This window comes from Leopardus geoffroyi, chromosome B4 (assembly GCF_018350155.1).
Source record: "Leopardus geoffroyi isolate Oge1 chromosome B4, O.geoffroyi_Oge1_pat1.0, whole genome shotgun sequence".
Classification (NCBI taxonomy): domain Eukaryota; kingdom Metazoa; phylum Chordata; class Mammalia; order Carnivora; family Felidae; genus Leopardus; species Leopardus geoffroyi.
Window position 1 is genome coordinate 135,085,929 of NC_059341.1, and position 25,216 is coordinate 135,111,144.

The window sequence follows — 25,216 nt, forward strand, 5'->3', positions numbered from 1 at the left end:
CCTCAATATGAATCAGGGAATGAGGAAGCGAACAAATGGATGAACAAGCCAGCGAACCAACAAACGAGTGAGGCGGGAGCGAGGGCACACTAAAGCACGTGACCTCCACAGGAGCCCTGGGCAGGACAGCTGTTCTAGAACACAGGAAGGAAGCCTAAGTGTGTGCACACGAGTGTGCTGGGAAAATGCCCCAGGTGTCACTAGGTGCAGCAGGCCTGCCCTTCCTGCAGCCCAAGTGTGTTCCCAGTGGCGGGGTCCACTTCTGGAGGTTGACAGATACACTGGTCACACTCATTTATGTGTATTTTTAAAATGTGGGGGAGGGGCCCTAGCTGGCTCAGTCTGAAGGAAGGGTATGCAACTCGATCTTGGGGTCGTGGGTTCGAGCCCCATGTGGGTCACAGAGACCACTTAATAAATAACACTTGGGAATGCAAGCTGGAGCAGCTACTCTGGAAAACAGTATGGAGGTTCCTCAAAAAACTAAAAATAGAACCACCCTACACCCCAGCAATTGCACTACTAGGCATTTATCCAAGGGATGCAGGTGTGCTGTTTCGAAGGGACACACACACCCCAGTGTTTATAGCAGCACTATCAACAATTGCCAAAGTATGGAAAGAGCCCAAATGCCCATCGACGGATGAATGGATAAAGAAGATGTGGTATATATATATACAATGGAGTATTACTGGGCAATCAAAAAGAATGAAATCTTGCCATTTGCAACTATGTGGATGGAAGTGGAGGGTATTATGCTAAGTGAAATTAGTCAGAGAAAGACAAAAATCCTATGACTTCACTCATATGAGGACTTTAAGAGACAAAACAGATGCACATAAGGGAAGGGAAACAAAAATAATATAAAAACAGGGAGGGGGACAAAACAGAAGAGACTCGTAAATATGGAGAACAAACTGAGGGTTACGGGAGGGGTTGTGGGAGGGGGGAGGGGCTAAATGGGTAAGAGGCACTAAGGAATCTACTCCTGATATCATTGTTGCACTATATGTTAACTAATTTGGATGTAAATTTAGAAAAATAAAAAATAAAACAAGTTAAAAAAAAACAGCAAGGAAAAGTGGGCCACCTGAGCCTGATTAGTATTGATTGGAATTTCTTGCCACCAATAAATTTGCCTACTGATGTCGAAAAATAAATAAATAAATAACACTTAAACCAACGCACCTGGCAGTCCCCACTCCCGCTGACAGTGTCCCCTCCCAATCCCATGCTCTGCTCGTCCCCATCTCCACGGCACGCTGGGCTCAGAGGTTGGAAGCGTGGCCGCCTACCTGCTGGGCTATCAGCACGGAACTCTTGGGCCCAAGGCGCAGCAGCTTCTCTGGAGAGGGGAAAGCCAGGAAAGTGGAGACGTCTGCAGGAGGCGGGGAGGATAGCACGGGAGCTGGCTCCTGAGGGACAGGCGGCACAGGTGGCTCTGTGGAGGTCCGAACCCAGACTCCTCACCCAGAACATGCAACCTTCGCTCTAGGTAGTCAAGGCTGAGTCTTGGATTCTTCCTCCCACTCACGTGCAGCCCCCAGAGGGTGAGGGGCCCGCAGACGCCGGCCCTTGCTGGCTCCTAGCATGGGAGCCTCTGGGATGGGGGCAAGCCACTTCCTTAGGCCAGGCGCCTCCTTGCCATGACATACGACGTCCCAGAAGTGATGTAAGAAGTGCGTGGGGGCCAAAGTGGACCCCACCAGGAACTGGAGTCTAGCCCAGATAAGCACTGCTAGCGAGGTGCCCAGAGAAAAACTAAAAACTGGAAAGTGTCTAGCCACTTGTCGAAATGCTTCCATAAACCAGGAAAAAAGTGAAATTCAACATGAGTGTGGGGGTCCTCGTCCAACCTGTGGTTCGCCAGAGTTTTTAGTCAGGAGCTTATGAGGAAAAGGACACGGTAGCCCTGACTCCACCAGCCCTCCTGGCGAGGCGAAGGGACACCGAGTGTTCAAGCTGGACCAGTCTCCAGAAGGGGGGGGCTGTCCCTGCAGGTCGCCAAGATGGGTAGGAAAAGAATTTCTATTTATGCCTATTTTTTACTCTCTTCTTTTAGAGATATTTATGTATGTTTCATACTAAACGGTACAGCCGCGTCATATATGCTATAATCACATCATGACGCGTAAGTGAATAAACGCATCTGTACTGGGATAAATATAAACATGGATGAATACAGCTATATTGGGATGACTTTTCCTTTTTCACTTACAGGGGTGCGCATTCAAAAATAGTTTGCACCCAATGTACTTAAGTGGATTCCACACCCACCGCCCCCGTGAAGATGTCCCAGGACTTCACATTCGAGAACCAGGGCTCTGATCCTGCCAAACGACAAGGAACTCACTCCACTGTTTGGGTCCAGAATCTTCCTTGATGGTGTGGATGACTCCTCTCCTTGCCCTTGCTGTGGCTCTTCTTCCTCCTCCTCCTCTTCCTCCTCCTCTTCCTCCTCTTCTTCCTCCTCCTCCTCTTCTCCGTCTTCTTCCTCCTCTTCCTCCTCCTCCTCCTCGTCATCCTCACCCTCATCATCACTGCAGAGGGGAGTTGGCTAAAGCAGACCCTCCCTGCCCAGAGGCCCATGTTGGCTCCGAGGCCTGGCTCCACAACCCACAGACCCCAATCAGGTGGGAGGGAGCCTACAGAGGATGGGGGCGCCGCTGCTCCCAGGGTGAGGGCATGTGGGTCACCAGGGAGCCCATCATCTAACTCTCATCACCCAGGGAAGCCCATGTTGTGAACACGGAGAAACCACATATCCACCCTCGCCCGTAGTCCCCCACTGGGGAGACAGAAAAGGAAGAGAACAGTCCGTCACAGCTGAGGCCCAGGGCTTGGCATGAATACTGCCCAGGCTGAGACGCCGTATCTCACTGCTCACAGGAAGCTGTGGCTGGGGGGGGGGGGGGGGGGGAGGAGATGGGGATTTCTGGGACTGTGAGCCCCTCAAGGCCATCTGAGCCCCCAGTTCCTAGCAGCAACACAGGCATAGAACTGAGGGGACACAAGTGAGGGTCTGACAGGTGAATGAAGCCAACCTGGGGGCCAGAAGGGCAGAGGGAGCAGGTGCTGATGACGCAAACTGACTCCCACCCACACGGAGGCAGCCCTGTCACCACGGCCATGGCCACAGCCCTTGTGGCTCCGCAAACCCTGAACTCCCTGCTCTCTTGCATCAACCTCCTCCTTTCTGAACTCTGTCTCCAAGTCTGGTTCCACACCCCCATCGCCGCCCTGACCTCACTGCTACTCTACCCCATCTGTCAGCTCAGACCAAAGGTCATCCCTTCAGAAGCCTCCCCACCTCACCCACTCCAAAGGGTGACCGCTCTCAGACCTTCACTGTCTCTGAACATACAGGAACTTAATCATTCTTGGCCACCCGTCCAGCCAGAATGAAGTCCCACAAGTCAGAAACCTTCACTGTCTTATCCTTGCGCCCCCGATGCCTCGCACAGCATCTGACACATACAGGGGCTCAAACAATGGTTCCTAAATGAATAAAAGGAGAACCACAGCCCACAGCTCCCTACCTGAGGGAGGCCAGCACCTTGGCCATGTTGAAGCCGTCTAGCACCTCCTGGAGCTGCTCGCAGCCTTCTTCTCCCAGCATGTTGCCTGCTCGCGGAGAGGAGGAACGGAGCGTCAGGATGGGCAGCAGGGCCCGCCCGGCAGGCGTGGGCCAAGGCCACCACTCCTATTACCATTGAGGTCCAGCTTCTCCAGCTCAGCCTTGTCGGCCACGGCCTCAGCAACGGCCAGAGCAGCATCTCTCTTGATTTCACAGAACGACAAGTTCAGCTCCTGAAAATAAGAGAAAGGAGTAGAGGCCAGCAGAATCACAGGCCAGGAGACCACGTTCTCCTCTGAAGCCTGTTTTCCCCAAGGGAGGGTAAGGCAGGCTCTGAGCTCCAGCTGGGCACAGTGACAGCGACAATAATAATAATGCCAGTTAGCTAGCGATGCACCAGGTACTCAAGGCGCTCTCTTACACTATGCTATGATGACCTCCATTGCTCCCTCCTCCCATTTCCAAAATGAAGAAACTGTGGCTCACGTCACACAGGTGAAGAGAATGGCACAAAATGAGAGAGATGTGGCAGGGCTGAGCCACAAACCCAGGCCCACCTGGCCTTAAAGACCACACCCCTGCCACCCATGGCGGCAGCCCCGAGTGTGGGGGAAGCCCAGACCCGAGGGGAAGACACGGGTGGCACCGGCACCTTCAGCTTGGGCAGGCCCCCGCGCACGGCATCTGCAATGGCGACAGCACCCTTGGAGCGCACCAGGCAGTCCCCGAAGTTGATCACCTCCACCTGCCGCAAGGTCTTCAGCGTCTGCGAGGAGGAAGCAAAGGCCAGGGTGAGGGTGTAGGCCCCCCAGCAGCCCTCTGAGGGCCAATGGCACACCCCGTGTCAGCCTCCACACTGTCCTCCTCCATCCAGTCTGGCCTTCTCAGCACCTCACCAGCTTTTGTCACCTCCTGGCCTCTGGCTAACCTCCCTCCACTCTACTTCTGTTATATCCAGAAGCTTCCTGAAGCATAAATCTGACCAAGTTGCACGCTAGCTTAAAACACTGCATGGCTGCCTATTACTCATGGGAGAGCCTCAGAATCAACAAGGCCACGAGTTTTTGCCTCCCTCTCCTATCGTCTGACCCTCAGACACCTCCTGAACCTTGCCTGTTTCAAACCAGGACCCCCTCCCATGCTGCTGATCCCTTTGCCTGAAACACCCCTTTGTCCAAGGTCCATTTGTCTTATACAACTTGGCCAAAATGTGACCTCTTCCAGAAAGCCTGCCCTAAGTCTGATCTGAACTTCCTGTACATCCCCTACACTTGCAGATGCTTCTGCCAATCCCCCAAAGCAGCAGGACTAGGCTTTTGTGGAGTCTTAGGGTCCAGCGAGGTCTTGACACCCAAACAGCCCTACGTTCACTGCCCTGCGCTGTCACAGGCCTCTCCCCTCCCTCCATGAACTAGGGACTCCTTGAAGGCAGAGTCTGACTCAACTCTGCATGGCCCACACTTGGCACAGGGCTGGGCACTGGACAGGGCTCGATAAATAGCTGATCAAAGAATCAATGAGAAAAGCAGTCGGGCTGGAACCATCTTCCATGCAGATTCTGAGAACTAACCCAGCACCAACAGCTGGGTTTACACAGAGGCAGCTCAGGAGGAAGGCAGTATGGACACTCAGAGCTGCCCAAAGAGAGCGCAGGTAAGCTTCTGACACATGGCCTGTTCTGTAATGTACCCATGAGGTACACATCTGGTGGGTGGGCAGAGCAGCTCACCTGCTGATATGTGTATTAAAAAGGCAGCAGCCAGGGGCACCTGGGTGGCTCGGTTAAGCATCCAACTCTTGGTTTCAGCTCAGGTCATGATCTTATGGTTGATGGGTTTGAGCCCCACAGTGGGCTCTGTATGGAGCCTGTTTGGGATTCTCTCTCTCCCTCTCTTTCTTTGCTCCTCCCTTGCTATCTCCCTCTCAAAATAGATAAATAAGTTTAAAAAACAAAAGAAAGGCAGCAGCCAGACCCTGCTTACTGCTCTCTGACCCTGCCACTCCCGCCTCACCTTGGCCATAGCCACAGCGCCCTTCTCAGTGAAGGTGTTGTCATTCAGGTTGACGACCCGTAGCAGGGGGTTGATGGCGAAAGCCTGGGCCAGGGCAGTGACACCGGGGTGATTGATCCCATTCTGTGGCATGTGGACCTCCTCCAGAGTCCCGATGATCTGTGAGGGACAGGAGGGACAGAGCAGAGTGGTGGGCTCCTGAGCTCCAGGGACATCCAGTAGGTAGGAAGGTGGCACTACACACTAGATACGGGGAGGGGCTGCCATCCACTTGGGCACGGGCTTGTCTACGGATATTTTGGGTGATCTCAAAGCAGAACTCTGGGCATGGCTGTATCTGATCCCCTCCATAGCCTCATGAGGGAGACTGACCTGGGATTAGGAACTCCACCAAAGACTAGGGATCAGAAAGGCTAAGTAACTTGTGCAGGGTCACACAGCGCAGAACACAAGTTTCTGGGTCTGGTGTCCTCCACACAGGGAGGACCCTGGGTGTTGGCCCAGGAGTCTGCCCTGGTCCTTCTTTGCACACTGCAGCTCCACTGGGCCTGTCTTTCTTGGGGCTCTCCTGCCCTGTTCACACGGTACGACTGGTACCCCACATCTACCTCCTTTTCTAGGGGGCAAGGTCTTCCCCAACCACCTAGCCTTTCTTCACCCCAACCTTTTGACACTTCCCTTCTCTCTGCTTGGAACACTCTGTGTCCTTGTTTGTTAGCATTTTCTTGGTAGACTGACTCCTATGCAGTCTTCCTATATACCTCTCATTTTGGATACCTCCTCTCCCAGGAGGGCTTCCAGGATGCCCCCACCCCCACCCCAGGCACAGGCCAGTGCTCTGCCTGTATCCCCAGAGCACTCTGTCCTTCCACTATCATGGCGTCCGTCATCTGGACTATCAACAACACCTTCCTGTCTACATTCCACCAGTTTCTGAGCTCTGAAGGAGCCCATGCCCCAGTCTCCGCTTCCACCAAGGATTGAAGCCAGGCCTGCAAGAACTCTCCAACTAGGGGCCTTTCGTTGTTCCAGGGTACCAGAACAGCACAGAGGGTTCACAAGCAAATACAGGCAGGCCAACTGAGGAATGCTACCAGTCAAGGCTGCTCAATATTTTCTGTGCCGCAGACCCTTCCGGCGGTCTGGTAAAACCCCCGGCACCTTTCTTAGCATGTTTAATAATTTTAAAACAAATTATATAGGACTACAAAGGAAATCAACTCAACTGGAAGACAATCCTCAAAATAGTTAGAAAAAACCCCAAAGGTGTGCTGGAGTAATATGTGTTCACCATATTACAAAGGCACTGAACAACAGCACCTCGGGGCAAATCTGCAGTTATTGTGACGTTACCGCATGAGAAACGTTTCTGTAGATCTGTACAACTATTTCACGTGAAAACATTTGTGATTTCTACCATCAACACAATCACGGGCGGGTGTTTTCTCTTTTTTCTTTATTTTTTTTAAGTTTATTTTTTGAGAGAGACAGACAAAGTGCAAGAGAGAGAGGGGCAGAGAGGGCAGGGACAAAGGATCTGAAACAGGCAAGCCCGATGCGGGGCTCAAATTCTCGAACCCTGAGATCATGACCTGAGCTGAAGTCAGACACTTAACCGACTGAGCCACCTAGGTGCCCAATCGTGGGCATTTCTAAAGCAGCTGAGGCTTATCGTCTACTTTCACAACTGAAGGTAACACTACATCTTAAGGGCACCTGGATGGCTTAGGGCATGATCTCACAGTTCGTAAGATGGAGCCCCATATCAGGCTCTGTGCGGTGGCTGCTTGGGATTCAATCTCTCTCTCTCTCTCTCTCTCTCTGCCCCTCCCCGCTTGCACTCTCTGTCTCTCAAAGTAATTAAAAAAAAACACTACATTTTAGTTATGTCAGTGTTAATAATCATGCAATCTTGCAATCTTCCCCCATCCACGTTCAAAGACTCCCTGGGTTCTATCCACAGACTAGAGGTATCCTACGGACCCCAAATCCAAGAGCACAGAAGGACATCTGATGGATGCTTAGCACAACCACAGCACATCCCCATTCCCGCCCACCACACTGGGGACAGCAAGGTGAGGGAAGGGGCGCAGAGAAGGCGTAACCTTTAATGTCATGATCTTTACAAGGACGGTAACTAGGCTCCTCCGGCTCCAGAGGCAGCAAGAGCTCTCCTGCAGCCCGGGGTCCAGTAAGGCACTTGTCCCCCACTATTCTCACTCTCTGCCTGAGGCAGGCGCTCCACCAGGTAGACCGTCTTAAGTAGCAACACTATGGGGAATGTTGCTGTGACCTGAATACAGTTAATACTGCTAGGATACTGTCTGCCACAGAAAACATTTACATTAAGTGAAAAGACAGACTCCAACATTCCCAGCCCCATGGGGTAGGGGTGGCCCTCTCCCGGAGCTCACAGTCAAGATCTCAACAGTGTCAGGGGAGGGGGCAGGGCACCAGGGCAGCTATGAGAGAGGAGAGTGGAAGGAGAGGAGTAGGAGGTAAGGGCACCTGTGCCACTGCCCCCTACCTCCGTCTCAAGGGTGAGTCTGAGGACTCACTCCATCTCTGTGCCCCACCCACTAGAGGCAGAGACACTGACCTTCAGGGAGCCCAGGCCGACGTCATGCCAGGCTGTTGTCCTGCTCGCTGCTCTGGCACCCCTGACTCCCATATCTGAGCCAGGCAGACCTCACTCACTGATCAGAGCCACACACAATCTTCTCAAACAGGATTCCAGGAGCCACTACCAATTCACCTGCAGTGCTGGATGGGGTGGCTTTTCAGACACATCACAGGCATTCTGCCCCACTGCAGAATGAGCCAGCAGGCTCAGAGAGGGGAAGCGGCTCGCCCTAGGCCTCGCAGCTCAATCCCAGAGTAGGGATGCAGACCAGGATTAAAAGCCTCACCCCGAAAGCTTCCGCCAAGGCAGTGGCTCCATCGTTCTCCAGACGGTTTCTGCCAGCCACGAAGACCTTCAGGCCCAGTGGCTTGCCCTGGGCACTGGACTTCCGGTGACACTCAGTCAGAGCCGCTGCCAGGATCTGTGGGGGAAAAGGCAAGGGGCCCAGCCCTGAGGCAGGAGGCCTGGTCTTCAACCTCCCATGCCACCTACTGGCGGTGGACACAGGGACAAGAACTGCTCGTAAGCACCGTGGCCATACTGCACGTGTGCCAGCACCCACAGCTTACAACGAAGGGCTTTCCCATATTCCACTTCATTTGCGTGTCCCACCACCCTGTGCCTGTTAGAGACGGGGAGATAGAGACCTGGCAGGAAGGGAGACACCAACATGGACAGGTCAATTGAAAGACAGGTCCTAGGGAAGGTGCTTCAGTCAGCTCACTTTACTGCCAGATGCCCTGTCAGATGGGGACCATCGTGATTCCCACTTTCTGGCTAAAGAAACTCAGGCTCCAAGAGGGACAGAAACATTCCTCTAGTCGGTAAGCAAGTGGCTGAGTCTGGACCAGAACCTAAATCTTCTGGCATCTCTTGCATGTTCCCCAACACCTAAGGGGAGCTGGCTGAGACCATGGCCCTGCCACACTCATCGGACACATGCCTGTGCCCAGGCCAGCCACTCACGGCAGGGTCTCAGCTGCTGGGAGGAAAAACCGGAAACCTAGTTTGTCCTGCTGTTGAGGCGGTGCCAGGAGGTGGCTTCTACATGGGTGATACCAACAGAGCCAAGAGTTAAAAAATACTGGCTGGCTGCTGGGAATCAGAGACACCACAGTAAATAAAACATAAAAGATTCACAAGAAGGGCATCAGGAGAGAAGCAATGTCTCCACAGCACTGACAGGCCATCAGCACGCTCAACGAGGGTCCTCTTGCACCTCATTTCAACCTCAAGACGAGCCTGGGAGGCAAGGGGTATTGGCTTTCAACTATAAACAAGGAAGCCGAGGCTCAGACAGGTAACTGAGCTGGCCACGGTCCCACAGCAAATATGCATCGGAGCTGCAACTGACAGCCAGGTCAGCCTGCCTGCACAGCTCTCTGTCCCTGGGAGCCACCACCAGCCCGACTCCTGATGCGGTGAGCCGTGCACATGCTCAGTAGAGACTGTGGACTTCCGCCACCAACCAGCCTCCTGAGGAACCTTTGCAGAGGAGGCAGCCAACTGTACCAGCACCCCCCATTCTCCCCAATTCCCTCTGGAGTCACCGTGGTGAGGTCATCGCTCCTACAAGAGTCCAGCTTGGGAACTCTGGGTCTGGAGAGCTCCAAGTAGAGGGCTATGTCTCATTCCCACGTGAATCCTCGAGGCCCCTCCAATTCCCATGTGCGTGGCACACTGGCCACACTGAATGCATTCCAGCTGGAGGGAACAGATCCTGAAGGACCCGGAGACCCTGGTGCTTGCGGCCCCCGGGAGGTTCAGATCAGCAAGGCCGGCACCCACGAGATGTGACAAAAAGCTCTCACCGAATGAGCGGTGAGGAAGGTAAAGCCAAGTACAAACCACATTCGAGAGTGGAGCGGGGCTGCTAGGAGGCCCCTGGGTTCAAACTGTTGTGTTCCCTGGGCCATCCCACGTGCTGAAGTAAGGGCAATGCCTGACAGCCAGTTCTGGAAGCTCAGTCCCCCCCGACGCTGCACAGCAGAAGGCAGCTAATGGAAGGCTGAGGCAGATTACAGGCAGGTGTCCGGCTCCCCCAGCACACCCCACTCTAGGTTGGGCTGGCCCTGTTTTCTGTGCTGATGTCAGCACCTTAATGTCTTAACACATGCACGGCTTATTGCCCAATTAGACTGTGGGGGGGCAGGTCGAGACAGCTGGGAGCACGCCCCAAATCTCCCTCCCAGGGGGCAAAAGGCAACAGGCACCCCCTGCAGGGGAGGCCGCTCCGGGACCTCAGCCTGGGACACTGCGAGCACAACACAAGCTCCCCTTGCTGCTCTGATGGGTGCATGGAAGCAGGTCCAAATCCCACATTAGTCCCACCCTAGCAACGCCATCTGGGGGCTTGACCCAAGTCCAGTTAACTGGAAGACTGGGAAGAGCATCACTCCCCATTTCAGCATGAGTGGGAGAACGAGGGTGTGCATTTAACACACCTTCAAAAAGATGTCCCCAGTCGCCGTACGTCCCTGTGTCCCAACCCTTTTCTTCTTTTGTTCAGAATGTGAATGGAGGTAGGGAGGATGGGAATTGGTCTTTCTGGTATCTGGGCCTAAAGGAGCCAGAACGACGGAAAAGAGAATAAGGCCGGGCTCCCCCAGTACAGGTTCTGGGAAGAGAAGACACGCCTTTCTGTGCTGACCAGCCCAACTGGTTGGGAGGACGGGGGGGCCCTGTCCAGGAAGAGGGTGAGCTGTGCCCAGGCCCAAGCAGTTTCTCTTCCTGGGTTCCCTCCCCTACGTGCACACACTGGGCCTCACGTGGCTCTGCCAACTGTTCTGAGGGCACAGCGAGTCTGGGATGCCCAAGCCCTGCACTCTGCAGAGCCAGCAGGTCGAGCATGTATGCGACACTGCCTCTGTGTTGCCAAGACAACACCGAGAACCGGGGAACGGTTGCTTGGCAACCCCGCCCTCCAGGCCTCCACCTCCTCTCCCCACTGGCCACAGGCAGCTGCCTTTGAGGCCTTTCTCCTCTGAAGAGAAAAACAACAACCCAGCCATCCCAGATGGTGGCCAAGGGCACATATTTCCAATGGAAGCAAACGCAGCAGGAGACCAGGCAGGGAGGGAAGAAGGGTGAGGGACAACAGGCACATGCGGGAGGGCCTGCCACACCCACCTTGCCACCTCCGATGCCCATGCCACAGTTGTTGAGTTTGAGCTCGTGAAGGGTGAAGCAGGCGGAACTCTTGAGCAGGGCCTCGAAGCCTCGAACGCCGTCAGGCCCAAACGCGTTGTCGCTCAGGTCCAGCTCAACCAGCTGCGCCCCGGCTGTGATGAGTCCCTCCCCTAGTGAGGTCTGGGCACAGAAAGGGTTCATCTCAGAATCAGACACCCACCAGATGTTGCTTCTATGCCAGGACCCCTGCCCTCAGGGGGCACCCAGGCAGAGACACAGACCGTTTCAGTACAGAGCTGTCCCTATTTTATATCCAGGACTGGAAACCCTGAAGAGGGCTCCCAATTCAGGTGGGGCGTGGGGCTTGGTATACATGGGGGTGGTCAAGGAAGGCTTCCTATAGAAGGTGGCATATGAGCTCAGGCTGGATGAGAATCAGTTAACCACAGATGAGGCGATTCCAGCCAACAGTAAAAACACAAACATAAGCAAACGAAAGAACATAAACAAAGACACAGGCGTGAAGCAGCCTACTGTGTGTCTAGGACTCCAGAAGAGGTTGAGGCTGGAAGGAAAGAGAGGAGTCAAATCAGGCAAGCGGCCCAAACATTAGGCCAAGGACTGTGACCCTATAAGCCCGAGAGCAAAGGCTTTGAGGTGGGTGAGGGACAGAGAGGACACATCCTCCAAGTCTGAGGAGGGCACACTGATGTGCAGAGGGACGCCGGATATGCCGACTGCCCGCCCAGGAGCATGAGACAGTGATCCAGGCAGCAGAGGAGGAAGCTGGCTGGCCAGCGTGGTGGGAGATGGGAGACGTGAGCCCCAGGTCAGTCACAGGCCTCACAGAGGGAGGAAGACCTGCAGAAGCTGGGCGTTCAGAGGATGTGCAGGAGGGAGGCAGGCACTGCTGAGGCCTCCAGGGTTTCTGGCGGGCACCGGGCAGATGGGTGCCTGTCTCCGAGCCACAGCCCAGGACCGACGTGGCATGGAGACACCGAGCTCTCCTGGGAACCTCCTGGGCTGGGGATACCTACAGTTCCCCAGGAGATGGGTGAGGAGGAGGCTCTACCAGAAACTGGGGGCAGAAACAGGCGGGGCACTCATCATACACACGGTTCCCAGTGGAGGGCAGGGGGTAGCAAGAGACACCGTCCCTGCCCAGGCCACGGACAGGATAGCTGAGGCAGTTTCCACTGTCTTCCCCACCACTGACTCAGCAACAGAGCGCTATTCTCTGGCTGCCCCAACCTTGGGAGAAGGCCACGCCCCTGCCATCTGGCCCCGAGGACCTCCAGCCCTCCAGCAGTCAGAGTTGCTGAACCCTCTGTGTCTGCTCCACCATCCCTGCATCTCACGCCTTTCCCTGACCCCAAATTCTCTTATCTGCCTTTCTAAGATTCACTCTTGTTGCTGGTAATACGGAGATAAGAATATCTCCTTTAAAGATGGAGAAACTTGGGATGCCTGAGTAACTCAGCTGGTTAAGCGTCTGACTCTTGGTTTCAGCTCAGGTCATGATCTCACGGTTCATAAGTTTCAGCCCGCATGTCTCTCAAAATAAACTTTAAAAAAAATTGAGAAACTTAAATGCTAAAATTCAGGTAAAATAATGCACACAGGGGCCCATAGTTCGTATCCAACAAGTATGTTTTCTTCCCTCCCTCTTCTAACTTTTTTTAACTTTTCTTTTTAATGTTTATTTTTGGGAGAGAGAGAGCGCGAGTAAGTGCGTAAGGGAGGAGCAGAGAGAGAGGGAGACACACAATCCAAAGCAGGCTCTAGGCTCCGAGCTGTCAGCACAGAGCCTGATGCAGGGCTCGAACTCACAAACCATGAGATCATGACCTGAGCCGAAGTCAGGTTGGACGCTCAACTGACTGAGCCACCCATGCATCCCAACCTCTTCTAACTTTCAATCCTTTTACATACAAACCTCCAAATGAATTCACATAATTTATACTCTAAATTCTACCTTCACCTGGTTCTTGTTCACCCTTTGAGGCTGGTAACTTAACCAGCTCCCCAAGGGCTTCCTCAATCCCCCAACAGAGGAGCCCTCCCTCTGGAGTCCCCATTAGGGCACCTGTCACTTCCTGAATCACCTTTAGTTGTTTACCAGACCAAGGTGCTTTATTATTTTTTAAATATTGACTTATTTCAAGAGAGAAAGAGAGAGAGAGCACACTGTGCACGAGATCAGGGGAGGGGCAGAGAGAGGATCCCAAGTTGACAGCACAGAGCCCAACTCAGGGCTTGATCTCCCAACCAGGAGATAATGACCTGAGCTAAAATCAAGAGTTGGACACTTAATCGACTGAGCCACCCAGGTGTCCCATTATTATTACGTAAATTTATTTATTAATATATTTGTTTATAGATCTATGCATTCATTTAAATGTAAGCTCTACACCCAACATGGGGCTTGAACTCACGATCCTGAGATCAAGAGTCACACACTCCACTGAGCCAGGTTCCCCCAGAGTGAGGTGCTTTAGAAATGAGGTTGGTACATGGGCACCTCAGGAACCCCCGCATTGACTAGAGGCACGGAGGACTGAGAAGGCAGCCTGCACAATCAGGGTGAGAGACCCCATAACACAGATGGTCACAACAAATAACTGACCAAGAACCTCACTGTGAAGTCATCTCATGTACTAGGCCCCATGTTACTGAAAGGCTGCCTATTACCAGCCCTGCCTCTTTCCCTTGAGCCCCAGGCAAGCCACGTTCTGCTCAGTGATGCCCCCTCTCACCCCACCCACCGAACCCCAGGCTGGGAACCTGACCCGAGCCAAGCTGAGCCCCAGGAACGGGGAAATGGAAAACAGTGTGGATGGAAGCCACCCATGATGAGAAGCAAAGCAAAAACAGTGGTATGGAGAAAGGGAGGGCCCAGGGGGAGACGGGGGGGGCCACAGAAGGGCATGATGGGGAGCACAGGGAAGTGCAAAGCTAAGAGAGGAGTAAGAGCGGAGGGAGTGAGATCTGCGGTGAGGGTGAAACCACGAAGCTCAGGAATGAACCCTGGAATCCCTGGGTGCTGCTGTACCTCCTATCACTAGGCCTCGAGTCTCCATTCTCACCTGTACCCCCACCTGCCCATCAGGACACAAGACAGATGCTGTGCTCCCCTGGCTTCTATTCCAGCATCTTCATCACAGGGTGAAGGAAGTGTGGACAAAAGTGTGAAAAAAAGCCCTGGGAACTGCTAAAGGGGCTCCTGTGCCCAGGGGAGGGGAGCAGCGGACTGTGCACTTACCAGGGCTGGTGGGATCTCAGACCGCAATCTCCCTGTGAACATGTCACTCCAGTGGCATCGCTTTGGAAGGAGGAGGAAGACAAGCATTAGGGGTGCCCCTCAGAGGTGGCCTGCAGGCAGCACCGCACCCTTGTGGACCACTGACAGTTACAATGCTTCTTAATTTTTAATTTGAGTTTCCTCAGCAAAAAGCTGGCCCAGCTCTGGCAGAAGTTGGGGGAACCTGGCGGCCTCCAAAGGCCATACAGGGCTCAGCAGAACTGTCAGGAAAACCTAATTGGCCCAATCCTCTCGTTTTCCAGGAGAGAAACCAGGCTGAGAAGGAAAAGACCGGCCGCAAGCCCAGGGCAGTGGCAGGACCAGGGCCAATATGCCAGACTCCTGGCCCAGCGCTCGTTTCCAACATCAGTTTCCCCATACACTGTGGGTGAAGCAACACATGTCAGGATTTGGGTGGCAGGGGCAGAAAATAAGCAATATAGGATCTAGCAGCCAGGAAGTTACTAATTTTTCAAGGCTTTTTTTTTTTTTTTAAAGTAATCTCTATGCCCAATGGAGGGCTCAAACTCATGACTCCGAGACCAAGAGTCTCATGCTCTACTGACTGGGAGAGCACCAGCTACGCACCCTTCAAGGCTCTTTGCAACCCTCTGATCACCTCCAGAAGGTAGCCTTGCTTTGGGGCTGGTGGATCTTGCCCACCTCTCCGCTCCTTGCTCATCTGCCTTTGAAAAAAGGATGAGGACTCAAGCTCAAGAGGGGACAATGCGTCAAACCAGAATTTAATAACGCTATTTTGTTTCCTTTATGGTAAGGAAAACCACTTTACGTTTACAGAAGGGATGTTTGCTTTTACATGACATCAAAGTGAGCTGATTTAAACAAAATTATCGGCTAATGGCACCAAGGCGGCGGCTCTATGATAGGCCAGCAGAGTTTAAAAGCTCCAAGCACACAGCCTTACCCTTCAACTCTGGTTGCTATGTCCACCCAAAATATCAACTCAGGCAGCTCCAGCCTTTCCTGGGCCAATCCTGGGAATGATGGAACCCAAAGCAACTTTCCCTTGAAAATCCAGTCCTTGAAATGTCTCAACTAAATAAATCGAACCTTAAGTACTGGGCAAACTGGTTTCCTTAGAATTCTCAAGGCCTCCAGTAAACAAATCAACACCCCCAGGGCCTGGGGGGCGGGGCTGGCGGGGGGCAGTCTACATGGGTGGGCTCAGTGAGTCACATGTGCTCAGGACCAGGACAGGCAGCCACAGCCTGAGCGCCAGAACCCTAACAACTGGCTCCTTACCCCGAAGCTTCCCAAACCCATGTCTGATGGGTCAAGGGTCAGCATGGGGATTTGGAGCACAAGGGCTAGGTTCCAATTCCATCTTAGCTGACTCCAGGCCTGCCACTCACCCCGCCCAGTCTCTGACCCCTGGGATCCCCTCTTTGGAATGAAGCTTTTGGCCTCAACAATCTCTAAGTGAGCAGTAGTAACCGCAGAGCAGTTATGATAATGGGCTGTTATCTGGACTCCGATCCCACCTCACTCCTGAGATGTCTGACCCTGGACCACACTTTTCTCATCTGTTAAGACCTAGCTTATGCCTGTGTTGCAAGAAGGGTGGTAACATCTTAACTCGCATCAGCACCCTTGCCCAGAACACCCCTGCAACTAGGACCCTGACCCAACCCCGGCTCCCTCCTGCACGCGCAGAGCTGAGATGCTGGGCGGAGCGACTCAAGGCGCTAGGTCTGCACAGGATGACAAGATGCACAAGGCACTCCTGATGGCCAAGCTCTCTCACGACACAAGCGTGCACAAGCCTGGTCACCGAGGCAAACTCACAGGGAAGAAAACCCTTTTACAGAGGAGCCCAGACTCAGAGCGGAGTTTGGTGCAAGGCCACCTAATGCAGATAAGGTGGTGGTACCAGGGCTTAAACCCAGACCTCAGATGTCAAAGCACAGCTCGTGTGGCCTCCGGGCCCAGGCCACAGCTCCTCCATTCCTGCCTCTTCACTGGTCGCTGGGGTGGGTTGAGTTCTTTTGCAGGACAGCGTCCCAGCTTATGCTCAGGAAAACAACAGGCACTGGGCCGAAAGGAAGAAACAGCCAACGGCTTGGCTATTAACCTGACCGCCATCTTCCTGAGGAAACAACAGCAAGGCCACCTCACGAACTAGCTCTAGGTCCTCACTGGGCAAACCCGCTCTGCCGGCCCTGGCCCTGCATTCCTTCCCTTCAGAAAGCACAGTGGGGCTGGGAAAGAGCACTGGACTTGAGAGTGTGCCATGTGGCTGGGCTACTTGTCAGCATTAGGATCCTGGGCTGTTTACTCAGCTCCTCTGAGCCTCGGTTCCCTTGACTTACAAAAGGGACCCAGTCTTTATTCCCCAGGGTGCAGTGAGGATTAAATGACATGTGCAGAAGAGCCCAGCACAAGCCTGGTCCCACAGGCACTGAGCACCATTTGCAGTTGGGAAAGTAGGGCTCTCCCTCGTGGCTCTGCAGAGGCTTTAATGTGCTAATAAACAGTAGGATTCCCGGGAATGGAGAGCGTGCAGGGACACCTTCCTGACGTTTTAAACACATGATACCCCAACTCTTCTCACAGAGCATTTTGAAGGACTGGAATTTCATGGGAGTCCCCTAAAGTGGGGCTAGCTGAAGGCTCTCTCTGTCCAGTTCCACTTCTTTCCCCTTTATCTTTCACGGATGTTACTGGATAAACCTGACATTCTTATCTGTTACTGGGGGACCCAAGTGGACATATCATGCAGGGAGAGGGGCTCTGGCCAGCACCGGGAGGCCAGAGCAACAAGAGGAGCTGTTCATGGTGACCGCCAACAAGGCAGGACCCTAGAAGGGTCTAGACATAGGCAGGGGTTGTGGTGGCCTGAGTGGAAGCTTAGCCCCAACCAGTCTGGGCCTGCTCGCCCTGCAAATCTTACCTTCAACTCTGATTTCTTCTCCAAGGCCTTGGCGATGACCCTGGCTGCCTCCACGCCCACCGTATTGCCCTCCAGGCGCAGAGCCTCTAAGCCATCAAAGTCTTCGATCTCTTTAATCACATCTTTGGCTGGAAGGACCAAAGAACAGAACCTTAGATTCTGGAATCACCAATAACCGAGGCAGAAGAGAGCCCGGCCACTACCTCGTCACTCACAATTCCAACAGCCATAGTATGCCTGCTGTGTGCTGGGCCCTGGCTTGCAAAGGAGACTGGACAGGCTCACATTCTACCAGGGAACACGGCTACAAAAACAATTCCTCTGCAGTGAGTGTTAAAGGAGGCAGGTGTATGGAAGGCTTGGGAGACAAAGGAGGAAAGAAACAGGCCGCATAGGGCAAAGGGGCTTGAAGCACTTTATAGGTGGTGTGTGCGGAGGCTCTCTGCATGGGGGGTGTTTTCCAAGCAGGAAAACAGCGTCCAAGTCAGAGGACCAGGGGTACAACCACATGAAGGCTGTCAGTGTCACAGGATTCATGCGTGGGGTGCTCATTACTGTATTGTTTTTGTTATGACGAAAAATCCCAAACAAGCTAAACGCCCATCAGCAGAGAACAGGTTAATTCACTGGGATACATTATACGGTTACGCTGCTGTCATCATGAATGGCGACACAGGTGTTTACCTGACTTGGAAAATACTCATGTCATAGTGGTAAGTGAATAATGAGGTTTTCCACTGGTGTTTGGTCTGACCACACATGTAAAATATTATACCTATTAAAAAATACATACGGGGCGCCTGGGTGGCTCAGTCGGTTAAGCATCCGACTCTCGATTTCAGCTCAGGTCATGATCTCACAGTTTGTGAGTTCAAGCTCCGCATGGGGCTCTGTGCTGACAGCAAGGAGCCTGCTTGGGATTCTCTCCCTGCCCCCTCGCCCCCCACCTCCAACTTGCACGTGTGTACACAATCTCTCTCAAAATAAACTTTTTTTTTTTAACGTTTATTTATTTTTGAGACAGAGAGAGACAGAGCATGAACGGGGGAGGGTCAGAGAGAGGGAGACACAGAATCTGAAACAGGCTCTAGGCTCTGAGCTGTCAGCACAGAGCCTGACGCGGGGCTTGAACTCACGGACCGCCAGATCATGACCCGAGCCGAAGTCGGCCACTTAACAGACTGAGCCACCCAGGCGCCCCAAAATAAACTTTTAAAAAATAAATAAAAACAAAAAGATAAAATGTATTCTATCTCTCTCTTTCTCTCCCTCCCTCCCTCCCCCCCCCCCCCCACACCCTCTTCCCAAGGTCTAAAAGGATAGAAACCCAATGTTCAAACAGTTTTCTCTACGTGCTGGGATTATGGCTGATTCTGTGCTTTTTCCATCATGTGCTTGATAAATTTTTTTTTTTTTTTAATCTGCTCAATATATTCTTGATATACCAGGTTATAAAGCAACTTTTAAAGTACCTGTCATTATGATCCCAATTAGTAAACAAGAAAGAAAAAATGAAGGAAGGAACTCACCTATGTTTAGAAAAAACACTGGAAAGAAAATGCACCAAAATTAACAGTAGTTGTATCCTGGGCTGTGAGATAATGAAAGGTATGGTTTTTTGCCTTATTTCCATATTTCTGTGTTCTATAACGAGCATGTATTAAAATTTTACAATCTGAACAAAAACACACTAGATGCACGAGACAAAGCCCATCTAGTCCGGCTGGCACGAGATGCAAAGGGGATGAGGTGGTGGGGTGGAGGTGTGTGTGGGAGAGAAAAGCTGGACCTGACCTCTTAGGTGACAAAGACCACAGACGGGGCTTCAGGAAGGTGGGAAGGAGCTCCCTGAGAAGCTGCCCCAGTGGGGCCTTTGTACCTGCCTCCCTCCCTCGGCCTCCACCCCAGCAGCCAAACTCCCAACCTGCCTGGCAGGTTTCACAGCCCTGGTCTCCTTGCAAATGCCGCCTGCTACAATTTTACACTCTTCTACATGATTACTTGATTGTTATGTGGAGACTTTACCCCCTTCCTCACTGGGTCCTGCTCCCATGGACTCTGCCCCCTAGAGACCAGTGCTTAGCATTCTCTCCCACACCTACTCAAGTAATTACTGTTACATCTACTTCACAGTTGAGTAAGTGGAGACACAGAGAAGGTACTAACTGCCTACTAAGGTCACTCGGCCAGACAGTGGTGGCCGGCATTCATTTTCCTTTTCTCATGTCACGACCAGGAGGGCAGGCCAGGGAAGAGCCTCCCACATTATCTAGAAGGGGACACTGAGGTTTCAAGGAATGAAGCAACTCTGCCCAGTTCAGGAAAACAGCAGAGTTAAAGCTTCAGACTGGTCCTCCAAACTTCTACCCGTGTGCTCCTCCCCCATATCCTTGCTCCCTATACAACCAGGGACTTTATGCAGCCCCCCGGCAGGAAGCCCCTAAGACACCCCCCGCCCCTGGGGGGCCATTGTGGAGCTGCAACTCCGGGTCCCAGTTGCCCAGGCCTCTTCTGCAGCTGGCTCACAGCGCCAGGGCTGAAATAACCTCTCAGCCCCTTGAAAGACCTGCTCAAAAAATGGAGCCCCTCTAACATCCAGGTTAACGAGGAGAATGGAGCGCCGCTCAAGGGAATGTTTACGCAGCCCTTAAGAGTAAGGTGACAGAGCTGTCAGGGCCCCAAGGGAAGACAGACGCCCTATAAGGGACGGAAGTACAGAGATTCACGGGCAGTGTGCAGAAGTTCAGCCCTGGGGAGAGTCACAAGCGCAAAGTGAGCCTGGAAGAAAAAGCACCAACACGGGAAAAGCTGGGACAGGAGAGGGTGATCACCGCTGGGGTGCCTCTCTCGCTTGGTTTTCAATCCAAACGGAGTTAGACGTAACTTAGCAACGGGTTAGGGATGGGTCCCAACCACCCCTGAAAACCACCTGTCACCAGGCTGCGCCGCAGGGACCGCCTTTCAGCCTCCACCACTTCACAAAGTACCAAGTTCCGTGTGTGTACGACTCGGCCATGTAAAGCAGAAAGTCCTTTCTTTGGTACTTAAATGACCTACTGGGGAGAGTAAAGAACCTTGTTCCGGTCATCAGTTTCATGGCTTCCTCACACAGGCCTTTGCCCTCTCTGGACTGTGCCACCTCACTCCCAGACAACCTGGAGTGCCTGTCTGGGCCGAGGATTAGGCTGCCAGGCTCCTCCGCACAGCATTCAAGAGCCTCTGCCCTGGCCGCCCTGTGGCATCCTGATTTCCTTTCTCCTAAGCCCACCCTGTGTGTCTCAGCTCCTGGGCCTACCTCACGTGGCTCTCCCTGCCTACAGTGCCCTTTCTCCTTCGAGGACAGTTCAACAAACACGACCTCATCCACGGAGACTTCCTGGGCCCTCCTCAACTAGAAGTGACTCCTGTGCCTTGCCTTTCTTTCTAGAACTTGCTGTTCACGTTTCTCAGAGCATGTCTTGCCTTCTGTCCCCTGGCAGTTATTTGAGTACCTCCTTCCCACTCCAGCTTAGGAGCTCCTCAGAAGCTGGGGCTGTAAGCGGGGCCTCCCTGGTGACCTACAAAATGGAAGCAGCATGTCCAGCCTGCACTCATGAAGTGGCTATCTGCACGGATTTCTTTTTTTTTTTTAAGTAGGCTTCACGCCCAGCGCCAAGACCAATGGGGGGCTTGAACTCAAGACCCTGAGATCAAGATCTGAGCTGAGATCAAGAGGTGGCCACTTAACTGACTGAGCCACCCAAGTGCCCCATCTGCATGGATTTTAAGGCTAGACAAATTTGAGTTCTAATCCCGGCTCCAATGCTTATAGCTGCGTCCTTAGGCAAGTCATATCACCTCCTTGGGCTTCAATTTTCCATCTCCAAAATGCGGACGTAAAGCTACCTCAAAGACTTCTGTGAGGATAAACTGAGATATTGCTTGCATGGCACTTAAGACTGCCTGACTAGGCATTCGGTAAATGGCATTTACTTTACAGCGAGAGAGTGTGCGTATGAGCGAGCAGGAGAGAGTAGCAGAGGGGGAGGGACGGAGAGGGAGAGAGAAGGGCATGGGGAAAATCCTAAGCAGGCTCCACACACAGCACAGAGCCCAACACAGGGACTGATCCCACAACCCTGGGATCGTGACCTGAGCTGAAATCAAGAGTTGGATGCTCAACTGACTGAGCCACCCAGGCACCCCAGTGAATGGCATTTAATAGCAAATTCATGTTTCCTGAACTGAGCTGTCTACTGAGAAACACAGGCACAGGGATTCAGCTGGGTATCAGTTAAAATCCTGGCTCTGCTATTTACCAGCTGTGTGATCTTGGGCAAGTTAGTTCTTCCAAATCTTTTTTCCTTATTTATAAACTGGTAACATTTCTACCTCCCTCCCTCAGGCATGATGCATGACTGAAAGTGATAACAGCACAGGCAGAAACTCTAAATCTTAGGGCCTTTCAGAGATATTCGGAAGATGTGCTACCACGTTCCCAGCCACCCAAGGACTCAAGTCGTTTCTAAGCCAGCGCACAGGAGCAAGCCTGCCTGCACTCCAGGACAACCAGGCAAGTCCAGACCAGTTTCCCTGGTCGGGCCAGAACTTCAAGAGGGCTTACAAGTACTGATGTAGGTGCCTTCACTTCCAGACACCAGGGGATGCAGGGCTGACCGGTGTTAGTCATGATTTGGCCAGGGACGAAAAGACAGGGCCTGAATTCTGATGCCTAGTTCCCTCCAGCCCTGGTTCCTGTACACAGACAAGAACATCCATCCATCCCTCTCCCAAGGGCATTCGGCCACCTGGACTAGACCTCCCAAAAGGGCCTGAATCATTGTTTTAATGCAGCTCCACAAGGGTCTTAGCTCTGGGGAAGGCACCCAGGATTCTCAGACCGGGCTGGGTCCGTGGTGGTAAAGGTCTGAAGTAAGAAGTCATGGGCTATATCCTGGGACTACTGTCGTGGTCCCTCATTGCTTACTATCCCCTCTAAGATACAGCCCACCTGCCAACCTAAAGCCATCACCAGCAAGGATACCTTCCAAAAATGTGACAACAGGCAGGGAAGTCTGCATGCACTTGTAGGCCCACCACCTTTGAGCCTTACTGTGAAATGGGCCCAGTGATATCTCACAGAGCTACCAGGAAAACAACATGATAATGGAGCTAAACAAGCCCAAGCGTGAGTAAGAGTAAGCGGTCATTCGCACACTCTCTTTCTTCCCCTGGGCCAGCCCAAGCAGAAACTCACCATCTTCCGCAGTGTTGAGTTTGAGGCTCTTGCCCTTGAAACTCAGCTGTCCCCCGGCCACCTGGGTTTTGGCAAGCGTCTCTGCCAGCTTGGCAATGTCTTCAGAGGCCATGCTGGCTACGTTGTCGGGCTCCCCTGGAAATCTGCAAACTGAGCAGGCCGAAGTTACATTAAAAGAGAGAGGTCTCCTAGGGCCCCTGGTTGGGGAGGGCCAGGTAAGAGACAACTCATTTCAGGGGCTTGATCCTACCTCCCCCTGTGCTCTCGGGACTCCAAAAGCTAAACTACTGGAAGAAATGGAAACAGCATTAGGGAAGGAACAATCCTAGGAAAGGTGGAGAAAGTGGCAAGAAAGTAGTAAAATCTTGTTTTACCCTCTGAAGAGTTACCATTTCACTTTAGCTTCCCTGCCCAACTGCCCCAGCTGGGACATCAAACATAGCCGTGTGAGCTGCCCATTTCCTGGGTCCCAGTGAATGGCAATCGAGTCCCAGACCGACAGTGGCAAAGAGCCTGCCCCCAACACAAACCTGCCTGATCATCTTGGTTGCTCTCTGTTTGAGGGTCCCATTTCTCAAACAGGACTAAGATGGCTAAGGGATCCAGTTCATCCATCCCAGGAAATGCCCCACCACCCTGGCTGGCATGTCTCTGGGGCTGGGGAACAGGGGTCAGCCCACCGCACGTCTGATTTCAACCCTGGCCAGGAGACTGGGGAGCCCATGGTAGCCAGACCTCAGGTTCCTAGGAGACCAGAGGTCTCTACATCACAGCAGCCACCATCACAATAGACCAAAGGCAGAGGTGAAGAAAGGAGCTTCCAGCCTGGAGAACTCAGCAGACTGGCAGAAAGACCCACTCCATTTCCCTAAAGAGGAAATGGCATGCAATCAGGGGGAGACCAAGGAAAACTGATGTGGAGGATAGAACTAGGAGGTGCCTACAGAGACTCCTCATCCAGAACATGTCCTTCCCCAAACTATTCATCCTCGAGATACAACTGTGATGGCTCCCATATCCTCTCTTTCCCCCAGGCTTTCTCTGGACTCAAAAGGTCTGCTTCCCACTTCCTTCTCCTTACCTTAACCTTTATCACCCTGGTTTGCCTTTTTTATTATTTTAAAGTTCACTTATTTCGAGAAAGAGCATGAGAGCAAGAGCAGGGGAAGGGCAGAATGAGGGAGAGAGGGAGAGAGGGAGAGAAGGAGAGAAGGAGAGAAGGGGAGAAGGGGAGAAGGGGAGAAGGGGAGAGGGGGAGAGGGGGAGAGGGGGAGAGGGGGGAGAGAGACAGAATTCCAAGCAAGTTCCACACTCAGCGCAGAGCCCAATGTGGGGCTTAATCTCATCACCACAAGATCACGACCCAAGCCAATACCAAGAATTGGATGCTTGGAGCACCTGGGTGGCTTAGTCGGTTAAGCATCCAACTTTGGCTCAGGTCATGATCTCATGGTTCCTGAGTTCAGGCCCTGAGTCTGGCTGTCTGCACTGTGGAGCCTGCTTGGGATTCTCATTCTCTCTCTCTCTCTCTGCCCCTCCCCAATGTGCACATAAGCGCGCTGTCTCTCGCAAATAAATGAACTTAAAAAAAAAAAAAAAAAAGAATTGGATGCTTAACCTACTGAGCCACCCAGGCGCCCCCCGGTTCGTCTATCTTTATCAATAAGTATGAATTATTCTTCTGGGTAAGAAAGCATCTAATCACTCATTCAACAAACTTGTATTAGTACCACCGTGTTCTGGACGTTGCTCCAGATATCAGGAGCACGACAGTGAATGAAACAAAAATCCTGCCCTCTTAAAACATGTGTTCTAAACAAGATAGTATCTTAAGACAATGACAAGAACAAAAACAAACAGAGAAGGTGGTAAGGTATATTCTGGGGGTTGCGATTTAAAACAGGATGGTTAGAGAAGGTATTATGAGGAAAGAAACAAAGACTTCAAAGACATTGAGGATTGGGCCAGGCAGATATCTGGGGGAAGAGCTTTCTTGCAAAGGGAGTAGCAAATGCAAAGGCTCTTGTTGGGGGTGGGGTGGGGTGGGGTGGGGTGGGGTGGGAGGGGAGGGGAGGGCAGAGCAGGGCAGGGCAGGGCAGGGGAGATCAGAGGAACTGCTGGAGTGCAGACAGGGAAGGAAAACAAAATCAAGAAATAAGAAAAGAGAATTAACAACAGGCCCAAATCACAGACCCCATTTAAAGAATGTAGCTTTTTTTTTTTTTTTTAAAGAAAAAAACATTTTTTAAATGTTGATTTATTTTTGAGAGACAGAGAAAGCAGGAGGGGCAGAGAAAAAGGGAGACACAGAATCCAAAGCAGGCTCCAAGCTCTGAGCTGTCAGCACAGAGCCTGACACGGGGCTCGAACCCGTGCTCCAACTCGTGCTCCAACCTACCAACTGTGAGATCATGACCTGAGCTGAAG

General features: G+C 52.6%; 1 protein-coding gene across 2 annotated transcripts in view; it reads right to left on the reverse strand.

Moving 5' to 3' along the window:
- The window catches only part of RANGAP1 (Ran GTPase activating protein 1), a 32,097-nt gene that overhangs the window by 5,634 nt on the left and 1,247 nt on the right, over window positions 1–25,216 (reverse strand). Inside the window, exons 1-12 of one of the 2 annotated variants that reach the window (XM_045462832.1) lie at window positions 23,320–23,473; window positions 22,790–22,939; window positions 17,554–17,681; window positions 14,604–14,663; window positions 11,342–11,521; window positions 8,499–8,633; window positions 5,590–5,748; window positions 4,230–4,343; window positions 3,711–3,810; window positions 3,540–3,624; window positions 2,354–2,540; window positions 1,296–1,415 (exon numbers count right to left, since the gene is read on the reverse strand). In XM_045462832.1, the coding sequence (XP_045318788.1) occupies window positions 1,296–1,415; window positions 2,354–2,540; window positions 3,540–3,624; window positions 3,711–3,810; window positions 4,230–4,343; window positions 5,590–5,748; window positions 8,499–8,633; window positions 11,342–11,521; window positions 14,604–14,663; window positions 17,554–17,681; window positions 22,790–22,939; window positions 23,320–23,404 (1,503 nt within the window). In that variant the 5' untranslated portion in view covers window positions 23,405–23,473. Of the gene's footprint in view, window positions 1–1,295; window positions 1,416–2,353; window positions 2,541–3,539; window positions 3,625–3,710; window positions 3,811–4,229; window positions 4,344–5,589; window positions 5,749–8,498; window positions 8,634–11,341; window positions 11,522–14,603; window positions 14,664–17,553; window positions 17,682–22,789; window positions 22,940–23,319; window positions 23,474–25,216 lie in introns of those variants that run through there. The other variant, XM_045462833.1, reaches the window with a different exon arrangement.